Genomic DNA, 22,809 nt, shown 5'->3' on the forward strand with positions numbered 1-22,809 from the left:
TTAAAGGTGGTGGCAGCAGCATGGGCATGCAGGATATCTCCGTCCTCCAGTGTAGATAGTGTTGCGGACTATATGAAAAATTTTCTGTTTGAAGGCAAAACACAGCTTTGTCCTGGAAAAAAAAACCCACCATGAACAGCTCAAAATTTGAGCTGTTCATGGTGGGTTTTTTTGGAACAATGTTACCTAGCCAAACTGTCAAAGGTTATAAGAGTAACATTCACAACACCTTTGTGTGGTCGTTAACTGAACTACAGGTCAGTATCCTTTTGCTCACACTCTGTAGGAAGCCGTGAGCGAGTATCCTGGCCGTTGGCCAAAACTATGACACACTCAAGAGTGAACGTGATTGACTGGCATCATGTTGATAGATGAGGTAACCAATATTAGTTACTATCGATTAGACTCTCTCTGGGACAGTGATAAAAGTGTGGAGGTTTGACTAGTGTTATGGTTTAAATAGTGTAATATCGTTATCAGCTTATGTTGGCCCTAGTTTTCCCATTCCCGTTTGGCCAGAGGAGCTTCATAGACAGTTCTTCTTGTTGCTTTTTGTTCTTACATGGAGTCTGTATGTGAAGTTTGTGTTGGAGTCTGTGTTGTTGTCATGTTTTTCATTCTAAGCTAATATTAGCTACTGTTGCACTCCCTTGGGGTTGTACGAGAGTGGAAGCAAGGTATTGAGAAGAGTTATAGAAATCAGTCCAGGCTGTTAACAAGTGAGACAGGTCTCATTTATTAAGTTACAGTACAATCTGTAATACATGTGAGTTGCTTCACATTCTGACATAAGTCAGATATAATGTTGTTCTATAGCTGTGATGTCCTTTGAGAGGACAGATCAGAGTGGGAACATCAGGAAATACATAAATTTGTCTTTTAGAAGTTTAGAAATGTAAAATAAAAGAGGTCTGGAGCAGACTGACCTGAAAAAGGTATGTTTTGTGGAACAGCCGATGGCCTCTAAATGGATTGGGATTGTTGGGATTTTTTTGTCCAGGAGAATCACTGTGTTGACTGGTAATGCCTGGCTCACTGTTGGTGTTTCATCCGAAATGTGTTGGATGGGGTTGTCCAGTCAAGTTCTCTATGGACCAGGCTTTGTGAACTGGGACATAGTCATGTTTAAACAGGAAATGGACCATCATTAGAACTAAGGGGCCCAGAACAAAAAAAACAGACCCAGTACACTAAAGTATCTGCACTACAATCATGGATTTCCTGCTTTCACTACAAAGAGCTAAAGTGATTATTTAACCTCCTTGTTTTATTCCCTTTACAAGAAGACACTTTCAGATGTCATACACTTCAATGAGTCAGCAATGCTACAGTTAACCACATAACCAAGCAACACCCACAGGCCACATAGGCAAATCACCATCTGCAATGGATGCATAGCAGGCAGTAATAACCATTTTAGCTGTTGCTTTCTGAGGCATATTTAGAAGTATGTGAGGAATAAATTAAGGGCAAAGAAGAAAAGAGAGGAGCCCTGGTTTTAATGTAGGCTTAAAGATTACTGCTACTGCTACCTCAGGGTTGTCTGGATTCTGGCCAGTTTGTTGTGCAGTAACCAGAGAATATTTGATCTGTGTGTTTAGATAAAAGTCGCATTTGCAGATATCAAACCGAAGTCATCAACATTTACATATTTTATCAGATCTGAGCAAAAACATTAAAATGTGTTACATTTTTTAAGGTGTAAACAGAACCTGAATGAGGCCAATCACCTTGTCATTAGAGAAATCAGGAAAAATGAAACACACAGTAATAGTCACATATAGTGAGACAAAGGAACGTATTGCTCACCCAGACTGTAACTGTAATACAATGTAACACAGCTTTTTAATCATATAGTTTATCATTTAGTGTTAATGTAAGAATCTGGTGATGATTTCATGCACCAGTGGACCACCCAGATGTGAACAGCAGTGAGGTTGCTGCTAAGTCAGCAGTGCTTGCCCACAGCAGCAGAGGCGGTTATTCATAAAGGAACTAATGTTGTTAGAGGAAGCCCACTGTAATACTCTCATTCAACTTCAGCAGGAGCCTCAGCTGGTTATCTGTCACATCAAAAATCACTGGTTATCTCCTACAGCTCTGCTGGTTGGCTGGAGCTTCAGCTGTGGCCATAGAAAACAACTGAGACATCTCTGGGAAAAACTCAGTCTGTCATAGAGAGATGGCCTGCATGTCAGCTCCTCTAAAAGAACACTGCCTCCAAGCCTCAAAGCACACATCTCATTTAGCTTACACTCCACCTACTCTATCCTCTTTTCTATTACGTTCCAGCATGTTCCTTACCAAGAGAACATTTGATGAAGATTACATCTTCCTTCAATACTATGTAAATGTAAAAAAATGTTTTTTTGTTTCATGATTGCACCCCCTAATTTTGCATTAATTCAATGGAATACCATTCTGGTGTTGCTCTACATAGATAGAGACCTTATGTTGATATAAAGCAGTAATGTTGTCATTCTGGCATAGGCAGAGCAGATGATCGCACTGCGCAAGACAGTATTCTGTTACACAAGACCCACAGTTTGAACAGCAACCCAGATTAGCTTTCTTACTGAAGTCTCCTTCTCATCCAATATACAAACATGTAAAAACGTCCTACCTCAGCCATTTGTTGGGGGAAAATGCACCACTAACAACAGTTTGCAAGTAAGAGAGGGTGTCCTGACTCCCAGCAAATATTTGTAAAACACTTAAATGTCCTGATTTTCACCACAATTAAAATAATAATTATAATTGTTTTGCCTGCTTACATAGATGTTTATTGTGGTCTGTCCCCTCATTAGTACCTAACCCAAAATAAAAACATAAACAATGCAGCATGTGTCTGAATTCAACACTGATTGGTCTGTATGTGTGTCAATCAATCATTGTCTATCCATGACATGTAGACAGTGCAGCCTGCTCAAAGCTCTCAGCTAATGAATGATGAAAAAGAACATTTCCGATCCCATTTTTCTTTCTTTAATAATGTAAATCTATTAACAATACATTAAAACACACTGAGCTGAGCTAACAAGTGAGTGTATTATAGATCTCTAAGTTCAAACACACACACTGGTTAAAGACTGCAGTAGGGAAGTAAATGACTAGCCCCACTCCTAACTGGTACAGCCTTAACCTTGACCTGACCTGTGTTGAGATGACAGTTATGTATATAAGACTTAGCGTAAAGAGTGAAAGAGGGTGAGAAACTACACATGAAAAGCAACTGCACCGCTGGAAACACACTGTCAGTGTTGTGTGGGCTGCCGTCACTGAGCTGCTGTGGAGAATCATATGCATGTGTTCTACATTGAGTTTTGCAGGTTACTGGAATGTTGGATTTCTCTTCATTATAATTTCTTATTTATTTTTGACAGAAAATGTCTCTAAAATGTCACTGTCTCCACATGCAGCTGCTAAAAATGGTAAAAAAAAATAGTGTCAGTTTTGTGTAATGTTGCTGCCATGATGTGAATGACATCAACAGTTCTTTTCTCTGTCTATTTTTGCTGGGAGACATGTGCGTCATGCATGAAAAATAGGTGAGAGGCTGAATCTCTAGATGAAGGGACGCAGCTGAGAGGCGTGGGATGCACGATGCACACAGGCAGTGTGTCCACTCTAACCCATTAACATGTGCCGAAGTGAAATCCAAGACATTCAGTAGCGCACATGAGGCATCCAGTGTGTTCCTGGCCTAAAGCCATGCTAGCAGCTCAGTGAGGCTGCACTTTGACACACTTTTATACTTTGAGCTAAATGCTAAAATCAGCATCATGCTTAACATGCTGATGTTTAGCATGTTAGCATGCTAACATTTAATTGCAAAAATACTGTACAGATCAGCATTTTGAACTGATCATGGCGCAAGATGAAAAGTTATTAATAAACATGAATGTCGGTATCAAATCTCATGACAGTCGATCACATTGTTTTAGAAGACATTTCACTCAAAATGTCAGCGGGATGTGGCCAAGCAGAGCAAAAATATATTCCTCATAGAAGTAGTCACTAAATTAATGGACAACTCAACTGTTACAGTTGAAACAGACTTGTCATTCTGTTTTTTTGTTTTATGGGCTGTTAACCCCTATTAATGTGCACAGAAGTCTATTGAGTAACATGAATTATTAGCTGAGGTTGTGATGATTCTGAACATGTGCAGCACTTGGTGAAACTTTTGTATTAGCTTTATTATGAGAAACACAAAGGTATGAAAAAATGAAAAAGTCTTAATGTGGGCCTAAGAGGAACATCAATATTGTTTTTAAAGTAAATTAACCACAGTTTGTCCAACCGATTTGTTAGTGAATGTCAGGTATCTTTTTATTCAGAAAGTCTTGTTGGCAGGAGGCTCTTTGGTCATTTTAAGAAACTAAATTATATTTAAATAATGTGAATTTGTATCTTAATGGGTGACGGTGGAAATGCCATCAACTCACACAAAATGTCATCATCAGCTGTTTCTGGCCTCCCAGCTGTTCCTGTAATATTTCCTCCATTTCCTGGTTCAGGCACTCGGATGATACTGAGTATATACTACTCTGCTGCTCCCTGGGAGTCGCCTTTGATGTGTGACTGACAGGGTCATTAATTAGCTAGTTAGCGTTATGTGGTGCATGGGATATTACTGGAGACACCTTTCCATTTGGCTGAGAGTTTTCACCACAGAAAGTAAGCAGATCTTTTACTGAAGTAAAAATAGCAATACCACAACATTTGACTCCTCCATTACAAGAACAGGTCCACAGTTAAAAAAGTATTATCAGAAACTAATACTCAATGTCAAAAGTAACAGTACTTCTGCAGAAGAATGGCCACTGCCTTATATTATACTGTATACTATGCATTAACATACACACAACATTTGTTATTATGTTGGGTGGTTTAATCTACAAAAATCTATTACAGTTCAAATAATCATCTGTGCGCTGCTCTTTATTGACGGTGACCTAATGTATCTGCCACCACACGTTAAAAAAGTGTCTGTACTGCTATTAATAAACTGAATATCTCTCTTTTTGAGTGGTTTGTCCAAACTGGTTATCAAATGCATCAGAAATGGATTCATTTCTGCCTCTTTGTGGCTAATGCAGAAAGAACTCTTAAAAACATCTGCTGTGAGTGGCGTTGTGTGGCGTAGTGGTCTAAGCAGGCGCCCCATGTGTAGAGGCTGTAGTTGGTTCGAGTCCCACATCAGATGGCCTTTGCTGCATGTTATTCCCCCTCTCTGCCTCTCCATTTCCTGTTTCTCTCTCCTGCACTATCAAATAAAGGCATAAAAATGCCCCAAAAATATATAAAAAAAAAAACCATCTGCTGTTATCATCAACTGTAGCTGCAATGGCTGTTTCCCCTCCCATCTGCCACAGGGCTGTAATCATCCCATTGTGGCAAAAAGATGCTGCAAACTTGTTTGGATATGCCACATATTGGTGAGATTTCTGCTTTATCACAGTTGATACTGTTACATGTTATACCGTTTTCAAATAGTGTCAAAATTAATCAGTAGTGCTAAAGCTCATGGCTACAGCGTTGCAGATGTGTAGATATATTTTAATGAAAAGGACTGATCTAACATTAGTGTATTACACAATGTTCCACATAGCTCGTTTAGCAAAAGCAGCAGCTTCAGTCCTAGGGATGGGTACCAAAACCTGGTATTAAGGTGGACAGTAATAATCGAACTTTGTACACTGCATCATTAACAACTCTTACGATACTTGATGATATGCTATTTTTTTCCGTAGCCAAGTTAACCAGGCTGATTATTCATCATATGCAAACAATGTCAGTAATATACTATGGAAATTTAATCCTGGATCTGATGATCAACCACATCTCTGCTGAGATCTTGTGAGGTTTGGTTATCCTCCAAGTTTTTTGTAGTTTGTTTCATTAGGTGAAAAAAATAGAGTCACATTAGAATCATGATTCTATCTCTAACAATTCAAAATCGATTCATAAATTCAAAAAAATCTATGAATATTTTTCAGTCTTGTACATTTTTTCTGAGAGTTTTGCTCGCCAGTGTTATAAATGGTGCCGTGTTGGTTTCTGCCCAGGTAATCCTCCTTGGTGTGAGCAAAAACATTAAGGAAAATATAATTCAACCTACTCCATCTTCACTGAGGACAGTGTTTGAACACATTTTCTAACAGATTTTATAAACTTGAGTGGAAGAAGCAGCTTGATAACACCCATGTTATCTGCAGGTTTTATTTAGATCTTTAAAGCTTTAATATCTGCTCATCACTAAAGTCTATGTCATATAGACAGCCAATAACAACAGATGAAATGGTCAAAGTTGTCATATTGACATTTAAGTTGTATTGATTGATTTCCTAATGTCAATCATGTCATTGAGTAAAACATAAGAAAACATTCCACCTTAGAAGTGTCTGGTAGCTGCTGGTAGCCTCTGAGCTATTAAGTGAATTAAATGGTTAATTAGTAAAGATGAAAAGACAGAAAACGTACTTTCATTCATCATTCACTCAGACAGTTTCTTTATCTGTGATTGATTTACACAGAAACATGACAAAGTCAGTCTGTTACAGCTTGTGCTGAGGGTTGCCACCTTTTATGTGAAAAAATAAGGGAAAATAAGGGTAATTGTGGTGTTAGCAATCGTACAACTGTTCCAGGTCATAGAAAACCGCAACTAGGTTATCTACTCTGAAGCACCATTCCACTTTCATCTTCCTTTAAAAATTATTTTAATACTCTTTGAATTTATATGCCAGACTGGGCTAACAGCTCTCTGGAGAACACACACACACACACACACACACACACACACACACACACACACACAGAAGCATCCCCAGGAGGCATTTTCACCATCTCTTGTTTCATGGCGCTCTGATCCATGACAACCTAGTCATGTGATGGTGTAATGGGCAGCAGAGCACAGAAAAGTCTCTCATGATCTAAAGAGGAATATGGATGTTTGGGAAACAATATTATTCCGCTTGACTCTGTAACAGATTTTCTGTATTCATCTTAGATTTGTCTGTCAATTCAAAGTAATTTTGTTTGTGCACCACCAGACAATCTGTGGTTTACCCACAATACTGACTCTGGTTTAGGACAGCTGAATAGAAAGAGTGGGCAGGCTTGACAACACTCACCTCCTCTCAGCTGCAGCAGAAACACTGCCACTCTAGTGGAAACAAGAAGGAAACGAGAACTACGGACCAGTTATAGTCAAGACTGTACAGAGGAAAGCTGGCATTAATGTTTAGCTAGCTGACATCTTAAAGTTAATGATTCAGAGGCCTGTAGACTATTCATTCTGGTTACATTTTTGGCTTCAACTCTTTGTATTTCATTCGTGAATGAACAACATGGCAGAAAGACAGAAGAAGACAGTGGCAGAGTATGGTGGCCCGGGTTGTTTTGTCACGTCGTCACCAGGCAACTTGACCAACTTGACTAACTTATTAACATAATATAACCATAGCCTACTTTGGGTTTCTGCTGTGACTATATAGTGCACACGTAGCTTCCACTTTCACCTTTAATGCAATTGCTAAAATTGTTTTAAAAATATTTAAATTTGAACATATTTTTCATATTTGTTAGTCAGTCCAATTTTTTTATTTTGTAATCTGGATTAACATCGTGACCAACTTTATAACCAGTCTGGTCATGTTAACAAATAGGGTTAGCCTACACACAGGGTGGCCTAGGATGAAGTGACTTTGCTGGAAAAAGTGTGTGATGGTTGGGATGGTGGACGGGCGTGTAGCCTGTCTGACAGGGCAGAATTTGCCTCCTGTCATAAACCTTCGGTTCATGGTAATGTTTTAATTGTCATATAGGCATACTGACAATTGTGTCTGGTGGTAGTTGTTAATGGAGACTGAAAATATGTATGGTCAGAAATCGACCCTGTTTCCTAAAGTTTACATTTATATACAGTTATTTTGTAGGAAATGTAATGTCTAAATAATGTTTTTTATCAAATTCATGAGGAATTGGATTTAAAATCATGAAGGAAAGGAACTGGGTTCTTGGTCACCTCCCTGAACAAGACTCTTTTGCACATTCACCAGAGTGCACCCTGGACAGGTCTCCAGTCTATAACAGGACTGACATATAGAGACAAAGAAACATTCACACTCAAACTCACCTACAGGCAATTTAGAGTCAGTTAGTTAACCTGCATATCTAAGGACTGTGGAAGAAACCTACGCTGACATGGGGAGAACATGCAGACTCCACACAGAAAAGCCCTGGCTGGCCAGCAGTTTCAAACCCAGAACCTTTTTGATGTGAGGCGACAGTGCTAACCACTTGACCACCCTGCCACCCAATTTCAGTTTTGGATTTATACTTCCCTGTATACCTTTCCCCGTCGCTAGATCTGCTACTGTTTGCCCTGTTTGGACTGCTTACCTGTGTGTGACCTGCTTAAGCTTCAGTAAAGATTCTTCTTCTTACATCAACCCAGTCTGCTGTGTATCTCTGAGTCTCTGAGTTCACAACAACTGTTGTCATAAATATATGTACCACTCTATTCATTCACAAAACATTGCAGCACAGTTTAATACAATCATCCCATTAAAAAATACACAAAGAATGATGTTCTAAAAAAATGGCATGCATAAACAAACAGCCCCTTCTGCACGTGCATCAGCTGACAGACTAATCCAGCAAGGCTGCCAACCTTGCATGCTAAAGACTTTTCTAATTAGAGCGCTCTGATCTGATTTGAGGTCCTTGGTCTTTGGCCTGATATGTTGGTGACAATGACTGTGGCAATGGCAGCAATCATTCAGACTAAGTAAACACTTCATATCCCCTCTCAGATGTCAGATGGGATACATTACAATAAGGGTTTCATGAAGCAGCTTACTACTGAAACTGCTGCATTATTATTGCTGATGTACTTTGTGATTAAAAAAATGCTCAGTTATCATAGAAATAGCACAACTGTCATCTTGAGACACAACAAAACAAACGTCATCTGCTTGACATAAGATTTCTTTTTGTTTTGGTCAAGAATGAACTTTCACACTCAACTTTATTAACTTCATTTTTTCCTCCAGGTGTCTAAGGTGAGGGCTGAAGAAAAAGAACTGAAGAGAAGACAAGCTTTGCAGCCAACTTCAAGTATCACAGGGATATCACATCACACAATCCTTTCAAGGGAACCCCCGCCAACATCAAAAATGGGTCACTAATATCCTCGCCCAACATAATGACCTTAGGTACCATACACATTTCTGAGAGGACACTACACTAACAGATTTACCTGTCATCATCTTGGATCATACTGGAATATTGGAATTCAAATCCAGCTTTAGATGTATGTCGATTTCCAACCTGGAAGTAGACAGTTCTCTGAACTTTTCAATACCTTTTGTTTTTAGCAACAATCCTCCCTGATGATCACAAGGGAGTATGTCACTCTGTTTCTGGTGGGCTCTTGTTTCCTGCTGGACTACAGCTCCCAAATTCATGTGCAGGCTCAGCTCCAGAGAAGACCTAAAGGTGCAGTGATGTCAACCAAGGGAGCAACTGGGACTAAGAGTGTGAGGATGTCTGTGGAGGAAGTGTCATCATTCAAAGTCAGGACAGGGCTAAGGAGACATGGGATATCGAGGGTGCAGCGTGTTAAAAGAGGATGGGTGTGGAACCAGTTCTTTGTCCTGGAGGAGTACATGGGGTCTGAACCACAATATGTCGGGAAGGTAGGTAACTATTTGTCACATCTGAGCTTTTAATATTCTACACTTATTTACCAGATTGTCACCCAAGTTGTGCCATTGCTTGTGAGGGCCACATGCAACAGCTATTCTTATTGTCAATAAATCCCACTTGCAGGCCAAAACCAGCAATGAATTTACCGTAATAACAGGTGTGTGTGTATTCAGTGCCACAACTGGGCAACATTGATGTTTTATATTTTGAATTTCTGACAGACAGTTAGATGATCAGACAGGTTGGAAAGAAACTTTCAGGTTAGCTATTGTCTCTTCCAAACTTAATTGGAGGAGAAATTGAAGGTGAATGGTAAAATCAGTTATGAACATCCATAACAGAATAAAAACCACTTCCTGCTTCAACTTTGACTGACCCCACAGGTTTTCTGTTCAGTGAGTCATTATTACAGACATACTGATACACATTCAAATAAAGTGATTCAGAGAACCTATATAACCTTTGACTTGTTTACAGTTAGTGAGCATAATGTTATCATAACCTATAGAAACAATGGCTGATCTACAAAAATGTAACACAAGTTGTAAGAAGCAACAGTCTTTCCACAATAAATGGCCATGGTTGCTTGACAGTGCCTTGAACTTGGCCATCAAAAGTTAGAGTGACCAATGAATGCATGAATCAATGCCTTCATTTTCCACAAACAGCTGTGTTGTTAGTATATACTGTATCTTAGTGTTGGACTTCTGAAAACAATTCTGTGTTCATTCTCTGTTGTTAACTTTCATTTTCCTAGTAAAGTTTTGTAGCTTTTTTGCTGCTGCATTAGCAATAAACGTTGAATGTTTTCACATCATGGACTGACAGAAAGCTTCTCATTGCACTTGTTGTGATTGGACTAGATCAGATATCTCCAACCTTTTTTCCTTTGAGAGCTACTTTAACAAAATAAAAGGAGCTAAGAGCTCCTCATGTTTTATATTACTGGTAACATTTATTCACGTATCTTATCAAAAAGACATTATCAATATCCCAAAACATCTGAAACTCACATCAGACAGAAATATGAGTACTGATTTAGTCGGAACTGAACACACGGACATGAAAAGATCACTGTAACTAAACCTCCATAAATCTGATTAGAAACTAGCGAAAGAAGATGTTCCTCAGTCAGTGATCAGTGATAGTTGTCAGTACATCAATGTTACGTAACAAACAGGAAGTTAAAAGTTTGAACATTTTTTAGGTGAGAATGTTACTGTATAGACTCACAATTTATGGTCCGTTTATATGAGTAACATCTGTTTGTAAATCTGCTGTGACAATTTTGGAGATTGGGGGAGAGCAGCCGGTTGGTGTACTATACCGCGACACCCTGGTCCAGAGCAGTGTTTCGTGGTTATGCCTCCTACCCGGCCTCCACCTTGTATCCCGCCATCGTACTTTGAAGTTCAAGATCATGGGACTGCTGAGTATGTCCAGTATGCTCACAGTGATACTTAAAAATCCTGCCCTACGTACTCATCTTGACATCACACTTAGTATGAATAGTACATAAGAAGATGATTCCGAACACAGCCACTTTGCAGTATGCAACATTTGTCACGAAAAATGTATCCTCCCATATTCTAGTAAGTGACATATGTTCTGGATCCAGCCCAAGGTTCCTGTTTTGATAAGCATTGCTTTAAATGGTCAAAAGAACTTTTCAGGTGCACTAGCACCATGAACTGTGATCATAAATCATGATACACAAATATGGGGTCTTCAGGGTGATAAGTGTGCATGATTTTTAAACAACTTACTATTTTGTTCAAGGATACATTTGTGGTAGTTAGGAATGTAGAGTAGTTTTACACTTGTTCATCCTCCGTTAGCCCAACTACAGGCAGTGGGGAGAACACGTGCAAGGGCTGAAGAGGCAGTCAGACAGAATAAGCCAGGCTCTACTCATGCCCAGCCAGAGAGGATTTCTGCCCAGGGGCTCCTGATTAATCTGCTGTTGGTGCTAATAGCAGGGCCACAGCTTTATTATCACGGGGAGGGGGGGGGGGGGGGGCAGAAGGAATCAGATGACCTTATAACACTTGGAGTTTAAGTCAGAGCTTTAGTGCTAAAACCTCTGGCTGGATCTCTGGAGGCAAGCAAGTTTAGTGGCTTGAGGCAGAACAGGAGTCCAGCTAGGGAATAAAAAAAGTGGGAAACAAATTAACACTCGCATGTCTCATCAACTACCACTTACTTCTAACAGGCAGACAGGCCACACATATAAAGGAGGACCTCTGCTGCACTACTTGTCCTCAAAACACCATAATTCCCCATAAAACAGTGAACTGTATCAAGCAAAGATATCCAGAGAAGCTAACAAATAATATGTATTAAATTACATTTGTGCCTCATTCCTCAGTGCATGATGCAACTTTTTGAGTACAGGAGATTTTTTTCAAGCACAGAAATTTTTGTCATGCAAGAAAAAATAACATTTCGTGCAAACAAAAATCTTTTTTATGTTTGCTATCATACACATATGATATGATAATCTCTTTGTCTCACTTTTAGTCAGTATGTGACAATGTGATACAATCACAACCACCAGGCACACCAGACCTCCATGCAAGTAGAGTCAACAATTTTGGTTGCACATAGTTTAATGAAACCATTTCAGACTGCTGCTGGTTTCCACTCATTTCTGTTTTTGGTATGAAAATCAATTAACATTTGATACTTGTTTCAGTTTTATTAATGTTTGGCCTCATTTATATCAGATGTAATGTGTTATTGTCGTGTGGAAATGCAGCATTTGTGCAGACTTATTTATCACTTAAAACTATAATTTAACAGTCACAAATATGAATACAAACTTATAGGATAAAGCAATCATATTGTTTTGTTCTTGTCAACAAATACTACAAAACCACTCTGTGTTTATCTTGTCTCTCAGTACTTGTCATCAATATATCACCCAGTGCAACAGTTTCTGACTCAGTGATGTGTTTTAAAGAGTGTTTGAACAACAATAGAGCTATATGATTCAGAGGCTTTGGATACACACACAAAAGTTAAGATATATTAATTGATGGTTTGGGTCTCCACATAGGATTTGTTGACACTATTCTAGTAAGTGTGCCAATATATATTACATTCCTTTACAAGTAAAGTGCAACAGCAAATACGTTTTGTTGGAAACATAATTGGAACAGGGTTCAAATTTCTATTAATATAAATACAGAGAGCACTTTATAGTGGAGAATGGGGGGGGGCACTGAAGTTCACTGATCTCACTGTCATGTTGATGAAACCAGTTTGTGACATGAAGCATGATCCTACTGGATGTCACTCAATTAGCCTAAAATTGCTGGGAGCTGTTAGCGTTTTGATTGTTATCATAAAAAGAACGTATTAGAATTATTATTTGGCCTCTGTATTGTTATGAGGTCATATGTGGGACATGAGTTGGAAAATGAACCATTGCTCTAGAGACTGTTGAGTGTGAAAATCCTGGAGATGAGCAGTTTCAGAAAATTACACCAACAATCATGCCACGGTCAGAGTCACTAGATCACATTGTTCCCTCTTCTGATGTTTGATGTGAACATGAGCTGAAGCTCCTGACCTGTATGTACATGATTTTATTTACTGCTCTCTCATGATTAAATGGATAATTATAAAAAATATGTTGACGGACAAGTGTTCCTAATAAAGTGAGTGTATATTATTATTTCAGAACATAAATAATGGTGAAGTTATTCATTTTTAAGTGACAGAAGTGTGTTGAATTACAGGAAGGCAGGTGAAATTTTGCAGGACACAAGTGAAAAGAATGGAGAGCGAGTGTGGAAGGCTGTGAGGAATAAATTGTAAAACTCACAGAGCTGTTGTTCCACTGCATAAACACCTCCAAAGGAAGAGCTACTTTATTCTGGGCAGAACAGATACACTTTACTGTGACAGGATACACACTGTGGAAAAGTAATTTGCCATGCTCACATACACAGACTCTCAGCGGAATACATATATATCCTGGGTATAGGTTGAGGTGGAAACTCCCCAGCTTCCTCTCTTCACTGGTTATCTGTGACAAATAAGGTTGTATTTGTGAATGAGTGAAGAAGTGTATGTGTGTGTGTGTGTGTGTGTGTGTGTGTGTGTGTGTTGCTTTAGTTCTGCCCTTGTCAGAAAGGTTGAAGGTAAATGTCTGTGTGTCTGTGTTTAATGTTTGTGTATTTTCATTGCTGGGCACCAGAAGTTTTGTGTTGGTTAAACCTAAACTGTACTGAATGAAGGCCTGTTGTTTAACATCTTATTCTAGCATGGCAGTAATGCATTGGTAAAACTCCACTAGTCAACCACACATATGAACGTTTGTCAAAACCTTCTTCACTCCAGGCACATTTGACCAATGAACACACTGAAGGGGCTTCTCATGTGGCTTCAAGCACCTGCTTTGAATATTATGACAAAATTAAATGGCCGTTTTCAGTTGTTATAACACCTATAATTATGTTTAACTAGTTAGTCAGTTAGTTAGTAACTTATTATTGTATTAAGTACTTATTTTAACCCAAACATCATCTTTCCATGAATCAAACCAAGTAGTTTTTGCCTAAACCTGGTATGCTGTTATTATTGTAACCATGTCAACTTAGGACCAGCATAGGGTTGCCACCCAAGGACACCCCCCCTGGTTGTCTGTGAGAAGACTTGCTGTTTGGCCTGCCCTGCTCTCTCTCACCCTATCACTGACGACCTATCACTCCTCATGCCTAAAACTAACCAACCAAACTAATGAACAGTAAGGCAGGCAGGTACCAGCCGTAAGATTCTGCTCTCAGACAGAATGTGACTTGCACTTGCCGCTTGGTTCAGCACACTGTTCGGTGAAGGTTTTCAAAACTTCTAGCGGGACTATAGGCTTTATATGAGTGGACATATCCATACTGCAATAAGCCTCCAGTGTGTTCCATTGCTTAAAGATGTATGTTTCCTGTACTCAGAAGAAAGCGTTAGCACTACATTTACACACAGTGCCTACCTACAACCAGCTACAGACTGTTAAAACCATGGACTGTATATCTTAAAACACACCTGACATGCCTACTTGGGTAGAAAGCTGCAGCCAGGAGAGGACTTTCCTGCCGACGTCCTGATACAAGCCCAAGGCTGTGTAGCGTTAACGCCATATTTTAGAATTTACTCTCGTTGAAATGGGGCACCAGTCCTCAGGGAGGACAACAATGAATTACTTCATTGCCAAATTTATCAATCTCATATCGGAAGCCATGACTTCTCGATTCAATGGATCTCAGGTCTCTACGTCAAAAGAATACAACAGGACAACAACTGGGTGTAAATAAAGGAGTTTAATACTAAACTACTATCTACAGAGTAAATGCAAGGTGTAATAATCATAAAGATGAAAATAATAATGAAATGAGCAGTGTGATGAGTTGGCAATGGTGGGAGAGAATATGTTATGGCTATGTGAAGGATGCTGACAGTATGGTCACAGGAAGGACATTGTCTTAAAATCTACATGTTACATTTCATCCATTCTATGGGATAGAAGTTTGTTATTAAAGTATTGCATAGGAACATCTCATGAGTTACAGAACAGCTAGATATTTAATTTTACATTCTTCCTCAGATCTGTGTCAGTGAAGAGAGTTCAGCTGGTCACTACCCAGGATTGGAATGTGGGTTGTAGTTTATGACTCTTATCTAGAGAGGGACAGAGGAAGTGAGGTTGGTGTGTGTGTGTGTGTGTGTGTGTGTGTGTGTGTGTGTGTGTGTGTGTGCGTGTGTGTGTGTGCTCATGCATGGCACAGAGAGGACAGGATTCACACCTTAGTGTTAATCAGTCCTTTCTGTTGTTACTTGTCCTATATAAGAAACAATCAAATATCATTAGACAAAGTCTTATTGTTACAAACTGGAGATTTTGCCTATATTCTCCAGTTGCCTTGTGTCCATTGGTTAATCCTCTGGAGCTGACCCTTTGACCTTTGGTCTGGTTCTGTGTCGTTCGGACATGCTAAAAGCATGGTCTGTTTGTGGAAGAGGGGTCCTTTGTCTCTGTTTCCTATCAATTTGATAGTTTGATGGTGGGAAGAGTCGCAAAGTGTCAATTGTGGGTCCGTAACTCTGCATGTCCTTACAGTGAACTTCCTTAATGGCTTGTGACTGATGCCAGGCCAGGTATGTACACTACACTTGTATCATATATTTTGGGGTATTCAGAGACACAAATGATCAGTTTCCCCTCCATTTTTGTTTTTGTGCTGTATTTCAAATGCTGTGTTTCAATTGGCTGCGCAGATTGTTGTCACAGCACACTTGAACTTTGTTCACGGCGCTCACGACAAACTGTTCTGGCGTGGCGCAAGCCATTAGAAATAATGTGTTTTAGAGTGCAGCAGTGCTGTTGCCGCGTTCTATCTAAAAGCAGCATGAATGCACGTGGGATGATGCTTTGTTGGAGCCGCAGTAACAGGCTAAATTCTACTAAATCACTAAAACGTCAACATCATATGTTTATGTCAGTAATGGTGTTTTGGTGCATTAAATTTTTTGTCTGCGTGAAAAACTGGTCAAAAAACCCACTAAGACCCGCTAACATTGGGTTTTTTGCTGGCAATGGAAAAGGGTTCAATTGGCATTCACACCCAGGTCAAATGACTCTGCAGTAGAAATGGGTATTTATCTGCTCTGGTCGGCATTGATGAGCAACACCCGGGTGAACACGATCATTTTCGCTGTAATGTCTTTCAGTTACCTACACTCTGTACATAGGTTTTAGATGTAAAGAAAGTCCAGTTAAAATGTAGTATGAGATAGCAAAATGTCTGCCCATCTGTTAACAAGGTTGAAAACTTGATTTTCATCAGAAGGATCTTTAAAGCAACATAACAATGCTGAGTTTTTGCATGTCAGGGGTTTCATATGTGGAAGAACATACCATAGGCTGTGTGTCTTAAAGTATTTGGATTCATCTTTAATTCAACCTTTGATGAATTATGTAAGTAAGTATGTAAGCTTGTTGAAGATAAATCATCAGTGCTTTGATTTTTTTCTTTTAATCTCTCCTTTACCTAATTTAAAATTACATTTATGGGACAATCTTTGTAAACATACAGAACAAAACATAAATGCATTGGAAAATGATAACAGCTTGTAAATCTGCTGTCAAAATCAGCGTGAAAAGTCGACCAGTTCAATGTCTTCATATTGTATCCCTTGATTTCAATACAGAGCTGGTTGTTTTGCTGCAGTCAGTATGTAGTGCTTGCATGTTTATTTTCCTACCAGCTGGATGTGTGTGCTTCTTGTGTCCGAGTTATATCACCTTCTTGCCCTCATCAAATATGTCTTCCTGACCTTTGCAGTGACACTTGCAAGCATTACTCTTACTCTTAAAATCAAGTTTGCAGTATTTGGGTTCAGAGCCAATAACAACAGCATCTATGATAAGAGAGAATACATATATCTGTTTAAATCCCAATCATTTCAATTAATTTGAGCATTGATACTCATCCTACTGTATGATATCCAATTAAGTATCAGGACATAATTGGATTCAACAATTAAAACCAAGGTACCTGATGCATTTGCAGACAAATTGATGCATTTATTCCAGCTCAATGAAATCATCCTACAAGCCTTCTGATCAGTGTCACCAGTGTCCTTTTCTATCATGTCCGACTGTAATGACAAATAGACAAATATAACATCAGTGATTAAAGATTAAAATAATGTGATGTAAGTCGATGTCAAGATGATGATGGTCTGCATTACATTCAGTTTGTCTGCATGTTTATCAGCTTGACAGGGAACATATTAGTGAATACAGAGCAATATTAGGATTATATTTGTGTCCAATATCCACCCTTCTCTACCTCTAGACACTGTCTGCCGGCTCTTTTCACTGGGCAGGTAGTGTCCAGTAGGTTAATCAGATCTTTCTGCTTAAGGAAATTAAATTAATGACAGCAATGAGTATTTGTGGGTCAAAAAAAGAGCTGAAAGATTAAAAAAATCTCCATAAAAAGGCAGACTGCAGTGAGGGAACTAATTCTTCGTGGGTTTTTCTTTATGATTAACATGTTTCATATTATACATTCATTCATGCTTTAGTTCTTATGTTTCCCTTTCTGTAAGAAAATGTCTTCTATGAACTTTGTTTCTTTAAAGAGGCAGTGTTTTGCACTTCTATGTTTATGTCTTCTATGTCTATATACTAGGTCTAAACCGAGTATATGTCTGTACCTATGGTCAAATCCTGATTTTATTACTGCGATGTCGTCTGACAAAATCACCAAACAAGACAAAGACAAAGACTGAGCTGTGATTTCAGCTATTTTTACTGTAACATGATCACTCAGAGAGAAAGTTAGAAGAGACACAATACATTTTTTCAGGCTTTTGCCTTTATTTCAGTAATTGTGCATGAGAGAGAGAGGATGACATGCAGAAAAGGGCCACAGACCAAACTGTCATGCGCTCCACCATGTGAACCACTGGGGCACTGAGACAGACTATCCTTCTTTGTCTCTCACACAGAGCACAGCCTCTGTCTGGATCCACAATAGTTTGTCTTTATTTACTTCAACTCTAGAATGTAACAGACTTTTATTAGAGGCAGGTCTTTATGTCTAACTCCCGTTTGATATGTAGAGTTGGTCATAGCTGTTAGAATGAAGCCTCTTTAGCGATGACATCTCTCTCTCCCTCCCTCTCTCTGCTCGGTGTGTCTTATGTTTAGTTATTTCTCTGCCTCCTTTAGTAATAATAATACATGTAATGAAAGTAGTTTATGTCCTGCTATGAAGGTGAGGCTCAGTGTATTGGAAGAGCTCCTCCTCTTCCCTGCAGTTCCCGAGTTGCTTGATAGACTGCAGCTTGGCACTCTGACAAGCTGACCAGCGGTGGAGATATCGTCAGTCAGCTGGCCAGCCAGCCAGTTAGTCTGTCACTCAGTCAGTCAGCAACATTCCAGATTATAGATTAGGCTATAGGATGGGCCCTGCTGTTGCAGTCCAGCCAAAGAAGAACCAGGTTAAAAGAGAGAGAACAAAAGATATGTTGACTTTTAGACCCTGGTGTAAAGCGCCAAAAACACACATTTCCCATAATGCAACCAAGTAAATCATTCATTGGACACCACCCGGTAAATATCCACATCTCTGGTTTGCGACTTCCCGTTATACATTTGTAGTCTACAAGTCTTAGCTAAGATGTGACATCATCAGCTTGACATATCATCCTCTATCTTGGAAGGTTGAAAGAACAAAAATTCAGCTCAAGGTCTATTTAGTCATTTGTTCTGGAGCTTTTGACTGTCTCAGATCATCGTCAGATGACACACCATTCCAGCAACAAACTGTAAGTATAACTATTGGAACTAATGGTTCTGAGCACCTCTTACATATCCATGTTGACCTAAAAGTTGAGCTTGGCAGTTGACAATGGCAAGTGAACAGAAGCCATTATAGAAGTGTTTTCCCAGAGAGTACAAACCATGATCAGTTAAATAGCTGGAGTTCCTCTTCTTGTCTTTGGTGTTGTACAAGCTTATTTCATTGGTTAACTAGATTATTTATGTCAGGCAGGGACTCAAAGCAGGACTCAGATGCAGAGATTTAGAAAACAATAGGCTTTTATTGAAATCACCAGAGACCTCAGACAGAGTGATAAACAAATGGCTATAAAAAGAGACTAGACACTAAACTCTGAAACCTGAGGGGAAAAAAAACAAAAAAAAACCCCAACAACACTCCAGGAGGAGAAAAAAGCTCTAATCAAAAGAAACAAACAGGTAAACACAAAACGCTCCATAAAAAAAAAGGAGGAAAAACCTGACTAAATAAAAAAATAAATCAAAATAATCTACTCACGCCACCAAGCTGAGGATCTAGGATAATAAATAATAACTACATGAAATAAAAATCACTCATAACGAGGATAAACTAAGGGCTATGAATATAAGTTAAGGCAAGAAATTATAAACAAAAATTCACTCTTCACAAGGAAAAACAAAAAGGGCTATGAACATGAACTAAGGCAAGAATTTACAAATAAAAAATAAATAAATAAATCACTCTTTACAAGGAAAAACAAAGTGCTATGAACTTTAGCTATGGTAAGAAATTACAAACAAAAAAATCACTCTTCACAAGGTACAAACGACTTACTTCGAAGGTCACTATGGCTGTGGGCATGGACAAAGGCTCGGGTGCAGGTCATGGACGAAGACACTCTGGCACAAGACAAGAGGAACACAGACTATTTAAACACATGGAAATAGGGCACAGGTGGAAACACTTACGGCAATCAGAGAGACACATGAGGAAGGGCAAGTGACCTGAAACAAGAGGAGAGTTACTTTTCAAAATAAAACAGGAAATTACAGGACAAAACAAACCCAGAACAAGACAACCTCACCACGGTGTGACAATTTAACTCCTTTCAAAACACTATTTCAAATTTCATCTCTTCTTCATGCACAGCCTCCTGTCTCATGAAGTTACAGGGAGTGCTGAATTGCCTCATGGACATGAAATGAGGCCATTCATAATGAAGGTCCTGTGGCAACAGACTGCACACAACAATTTAGATGAATGCAAACAGTTGTACAATGTTTCCTGTGGCAGCTTTGAGAAAATAACTTTGATGACACCGTTTCAATGTCATTAGGGTTATTTCAGTGTGGACACATTTTGGACACAGTGCAAATCTAAGTCCAAAGTGAGTATCCACAAAAAACAGTATTTGGTTGAGGTTAGGTTTAGGAAAAGATAATGGTTTGAGTTCGAGTATGTACTTCCTAAAGGTTAGGACCTTCAAGGCCCTTCAAGGACCTTCGTTGTCTTGGTTACGATACATGAACATGCAGTTATGGTTGTGGAATGGTCATGGTTAAAACAAACAATGATGACAACCTACCCCAGTCTCCTGGTAATACTACATCACCTGACCTCTTCCTTTGCTCGTCATAATTACTAAAGCTCATCTAACAAAACTACTCATAATAAGTTGCTTTCACAGATAACATGTAGGCTTATTTTCTGACAGGTGGACAGTCTCATAATCTCACATACACAGTAACCAGAAGTACTTTAACTTTGGCAGAAAGAAGTTATAAGAAACTCATCAAGAAAATTATTTTGCAGGGTCTCTGAGGACATTCTCCTTTGACTAGCTTATGAAATATATAGTTAAAGTTTTTTATTTGGGGGCATTTTTGGCATTACTATGATGAGAGGGGATGACATTCAGCGAAGGGCCTGGGCCAGACTCGAACCCACTCTACCAGCTTTCAAAGTAGCTTCCCCAACACTGCTAATGACACTGACATTGTTAATAAATTATGTTTTATTGTGACTGGTTGCTGCTTTTCTTCCTCCTGCAGCTCCACACAGACATGGACCATGGAGACAGTGCAGTGAAGTACACTCTGTCAGGAGAAGGAGCTGGGTCCGTCTTCACCATTGATCAAATTACTGGGGATATACATGCACTGGTAGGGCTTGACAGGTCAGTACTCATCAATCATAATAAGAATACAGTGATATTGTCTGAAGTGCTGTGTAGAGCTTCTATAGAAAAATAACTGGCATCTAACACAGAATGATCTAGATTGCAGAGATATGATTGATTTCATATTGCATCTTCACTGAAGCTACTGATAAATGAATTAGTACCAATCACGTATTTATATGTGTAATAGCACACAACTGTCTTAGTATTGGAATGGAGTGTTAGCAACTTTCCGTGAATTATGTAATGACTGCTTATAAGTTATAAAAGTAAGCCAAACTAGGTACTTTGATTTGTCATTATGACAATGTCGGAATAATTTGACCTTACTGATCTCACCATTACACAAAGCAACAGGCCCCAGTAATGAAGCCCCTTGTAGTTTTTTTAATGTATATAATGGTTGAATGTACCACAGACTACATTAACTGTAATACCAGCAAGGACAGTACACTGCTTTCCAAACAACAAACCCTGGATCACCAGTAACATCAAGAGCCTCCTCAACCAGAAAAAGGAGGCTCTCAGGGATTGAGACAGGGAAAAGCTCATGTGTGTGCAACATGAGCTGAAAAGGATGTGTCGGATGACACAGCTATTGTGGGGCGTATCAGGAACGGACAGGAAGAGGAGTACAGGGATCTGACGATGGCCTTCAGTGAATGGAGCGACAAGAACTGCCTCCTTCTGAACACCTCCATGACCAAGGAGATGGTCATCGACTTTCGGAGGTCTAGGCCCACCCTTCAGCCAGTCAACATTCAAGGGAAGGACACTGAGGTGGTGCACACTTATAAATACCTAGGTGTGCACCTGGACAGTAAACTGGACTGGTCCCTGAACATGGATGCCATGTACCTGAAGGGGCAGAGCCGGCTCTTTTTCCTCAGGAAGTTCAGGTCCTTTGACGGCTGCAGTGAATTGCTGCACATGTTTTATCAGTCAGTGTTGGCCAGTGTACTTTTTTATGCTACACTCTGCTGGGGTGGCAGCATGTCCAACATGAACACAAAGAGACTGGACAAGCTTTGCTTGGTAGGGTCCTGGACTCACTCAGGACTGTTGTGGAGAGACGCATGCAATGTAAGATGGAGGCCATCTTGGACAATACCAACATCCTCTCCACAACATTCAGCTGCAGCAAACGTCTCATCGCACTGCACTGCAGAACAGAGAGGTTCAGGAGATCCTTTGTTCCCACTGCCATCAGGCTATACAACTCAGCCAAAGGAAGTGTAATAATCTAATTATTAACAGTTTTTATTATTATTATTATTATTATTATCATCCACAATGAGCTGATAGACACATGAATTTCCCCTAGGGGATAAATAAAGTATCTATCTATCTATCTATCTATCTATCTATCTATCTATCTATCTATCTATCTATCTATCTATCTATCTATCTATCTATCTATCTATCCATCTACAGAGCTTTTTCCAGATTTAAAGCTTGGCAAAAGTCCACTGAGCCACCTTTGTCTAAAAATTACATAGTGATGACATTCTAACAAATTTTTTGCTTTTCCTAACAAGTTGAAAATATGTGTGTGTGTGTGTGTGTGTGTGTGTGTGTGTGTGTGTGTGTGTGTGTGTG

The 22,809-nt window shown here is 39.3% G+C and overlaps 1 protein-coding gene across 1 annotated transcript in view; it reads left to right on the forward strand.

Moving 5' to 3' along the window:
• Nucleotides 1-22,809, forward strand: part of LOC111648347 (cadherin-12-like) — a 78,463-nt gene that overhangs the window by 3,944 nt on the left and 51,710 nt on the right. Inside the window, exons 2-3 of the mRNA XM_023398210.2 lie at nt 9,063-9,707; nt 21,083-21,207. Of these exons, the coding sequence (XP_023253978.1) occupies nt 9,402-9,707; nt 21,083-21,207 (431 nt within the window). The 5' untranslated portion in view covers nt 9,063-9,401. The remainder of the gene's footprint in view (nt 1-9,062; nt 9,708-21,082; nt 21,208-22,809) is intronic.

The sequence above is a fragment of the Seriola lalandi genome, unplaced genomic scaffold (assembly GCF_002814215.2).
Source record: "Seriola lalandi dorsalis isolate HSWRI2012SDOR001 ecotype SW California unplaced genomic scaffold, Sedor1 jcf7180002054981, whole genome shotgun sequence".
Lineage (NCBI taxonomy): Eukaryota > Metazoa > Chordata > Actinopteri > Carangiformes > Carangidae > Seriola > Seriola lalandi.